We start from the raw sequence: 3083 nt of genomic DNA on the forward strand, positions 1-3083 counted from the left end.
TAGATAAAAGAAATGTCAGAGATAGTTAAGTGGGTTTTGGATAAAACTCGTTACACAGAGAGTTCTAAGACTGGGGATTTCACGGATGCAGGGATTATATCAATATTCAATATCAAATTGGTTAGTTGGTTGAACAAGAAGTGATAGAAGGGATGTTGAGTCGGGCGGGTAATCAGAGTGGAACTATTTGCTCAGGTGGAGTGTAAAAACCGACAAGGACTGGTTGGGTTCCAAAATTATGATGGCCTGTTGAGATTTGCAGTAAATATCTGTGAACAAAGATGTCTAATGTCACATTGACGAGTGAAATTCCTACTGTCTCCATCATCAGAAAATAATCAGGGGATAGGCGCCCCGTTCTGATGGCCCAGGAGACAATGGTGGCGGAGTCTGATGGGGAGACGAGCGCCTGCAACCTTCACACCGAGGTTACAGGATTACAATTAACCACCATTGTAACACTTTGTTTCTACTTTAAAGGAAACTTTAACTATTAATTAAACTGGGGCGTCTCATTCCAGTACCTGGTGTGAGGCAGTTAACGCTGACGCCCACGAGCTCTACTCTACTGCTGAAGGTCAGTCTTGACCTTTCTCTTTGAATCTTGAGCGGGAAGGGCACTGATTTATGGGGATCGATTATGTTTAAATGGGAAAGCAGCAGACATCAACCACATGGCACAAAGTGGAGGAAATATTTTGTGATATCTGTTCATGCTCACAACAACAATCCATTTCTTTATTAACAGAAAGACGGCCATTCTAAAATGGAACAGGGGCTGTAAGTTAAATCTAATTTGAACAGGAAGCTTTGGTTTATTTTTACATTGGTTTAAACAGAACAATCCATTTTCATTGCAGTAGAACTGAGCTCCAGTCTGGACAAGAAGGTAAGCTTTAATTTTACATTTTTAAACTATCTTCCGAAAGAATGTCCAAGGAGATTTCAACACGTTCTTTAGCTCTTCCCTGAATTTTGTTTGAGTAATTGCATAAATGCATGTGTTTGTGCAGGAACTCAAATAATGGAGCATAAACCCGGTTTCTGTGGCAATGTAGGCAGGGGATGTAAAATCGCCTCGGTAATGCGCGGTGTTTGTCAGTTTGGTGGTTAAGTAACTTACGACAGCTGTCAGCCACAAAACAATAAAACTGCCCGAGACACTGAACAGTAAAATAATGGATTTCCTTCGGCTCTCCATCTCGGGATCGCTCGGATTCTCACTGCTGTGACCCCGGAGTCCGCTGCGGGCTCTACTGGCCACTAAAATACACCGCACTGTCAAACCATTAAACACAAATATCAATGCAAAAGGAATCCATGAAATTAAAATACTTTGTAACCAGAGGTATGCTACACCTGCAAGCGATATAAAAAAGGTCACACTGTGGCGGCAACCCCAGGGACCATTGTTAATTATACGCTCAGCTTCATAGGCAAACCAAAAGGGGATGTTCACTAAACAGATCAGGACAGAGACCGTTGTTATAACCGCGGCCGCAGTTCTCACTGTGCAATATTTTGTTTTAAAGCTCTGACAACATATCGCTACAAATCGGTCAATTGTGAAGGTGACGGTAAACCACACAGACATACATATGGTAGCGGGATTCAAACACATAATTAACTTACAAAAGGCAGTGTAGTTCAGGAATGAATATGGAAAGTGATAAGTTAAAGTTTGGTACACTATAACATGTAAGATAATGACCAGTAGATCTGCTGTTGCCATGGCCACCATGTACACAGAGATACATTTGGAAAGGCCGCAGTTTCCTCTGGAGAGAATAACGATTGTCAATAGGTTGGCTGTGAGAAAAAGGGACAAGAGGTCAGTAAGGGGGGTCAATCAGATAGATCTCACAGCTTATTGTGGGGAAATGTTCGGATCTGTCCCTGCTTAGGTTCATAGACATTGATTATTTTTTAATAAAATATGCGATCTTTGGACAATTTCTTTAAAAGAAATAAAACATTGAACACTGGCGATAGAGTGACAGAATGGCGGCTTTTTCCAGAATCTTACTGTCAGGCATCGTCAGCTATTAAATATAATTTACAAACAATTACTGGAAAGATATGAATTCAAATAATACATTCAGCTGAGGCACAAACATTGGATGTAGGTCAAAACTCTGCACTTTTTCTATTTCTAATCACCCCGAGGGAGCTGCTCGGTAACAGAGCGGGAGCTGCTGGAGCAGCGAAGGTTTTTTGCAGCCGAGCGGAGGGGAGCCGCTCCCTGAGTGGCAGTTGTCGCTAAAAATGTCTTTGCCAGTCCTCAGATGGGAGAAGGTGGATGCAGTGCGAGTAATTATCAATCTAAGTAGAAAACGAACAATGGTACAGATTAACTGATTACCATGGACCACATGGAACACATTCTGTAGTGAGCTATATACTATTAGAGGGGCCTCGTCCTCCCGCAGTACAGTCAGGAATTTTGAGCTCCCGGTTCCCACGATCTTCCGACCAGAACAACATCTCAGTGGCCGCGCAGACTGATACCATTCCGGCTGATATTCACCAACTGATCCCAGTGGAGAAATGACTCTGCAACGAAGACACGCTCGGAATTTGTTACACTGACACTGAGATATTCAACAGCTATTAGGCAACAGGATACATTGACTTACCTGGAGCCCCAAAGGCTGCGAGAATAGGATAGTAAATGTTCTTTATCTGTACCATTGTTGGCTGTTCCATTGTTGTAGTATTTGCGAATTCTGTGCAGCTTCACGGCACCGAATGGAGTTGAATTAAGATCCGTAAATGCTCCTCTCTTTATACAAGAATCGCTGCCCGATTGAGAACATCAGATTACCCCATAATTGGCGTTAGTTACAGTCGCTTAACAAACAAGAGGCGATTTTCCGCTTCAGTGCGCCCAAGCCGTCACTGGGGAAATTGAAGAGCTCAGTCCATGAAAATTCGTCCATTAAAATCAATGAACGTAAAGTAATACTAAAGGTAATGTGCTTTGAGCATGCCCCACAGACCGTTAAGGAAACAGCTCTCCCGGACTCCGCATTAGGACCCTTGAGCCTCAAATTAATTCGTTGAAAACTACACACATACATTCC

General features: G+C 42.7%; 1 protein-coding gene across 1 annotated transcript; it reads right to left on the bottom strand.

Moving 5' to 3' along the window:
- Positions 1-721: 721 nt before the first annotated feature.
- Positions 722-2739, bottom strand: LOC147087626 (putative G protein-coupled receptor 139). Its single transcript, XM_085977807.1, has 2 exons — positions 2637-2739; positions 722-1809 (listed from the first exon to the last, which is right to left on the bottom strand). Exons 1-2 carry the CDS (start codon positions 2704-2706, stop codon positions 911-913), a joined length of 969 nt encoding a protein of 322 aa, XP_085833933.1. The 5' UTR covers positions 2707-2739; the 3' UTR covers positions 722-910.
- Positions 2740-3083: the final 344 nt, after the last annotated feature.

This window comes from Somniosus microcephalus, unplaced genomic scaffold, assembly GCF_052327205.1.
Source record: "Somniosus microcephalus isolate GS21.2 unplaced genomic scaffold, FLI_Smic_1.0 unresolved_chr5, whole genome shotgun sequence".
NCBI lineage: Eukaryota > Metazoa > Chordata > Chondrichthyes > Squaliformes > Somniosidae > Somniosus > Somniosus microcephalus.

Excerpts from the sequence above, each read along its gene's own strand:
- LOC147087626 (XM_085977807.1), bottom strand. The coding sequence starts at position 2,706 with ATGGAACAGCCAACAATGGTACAGATAAAGAACATTTACTATCCTATT. Across the intron at positions 1,810-2,636 it reads CGCAGCCTTTGGGGCTCCAG|CCAACCTATTGACAATCGTT; the intron begins GTAAGTCAATGT and ends TTTTTCTCACAG.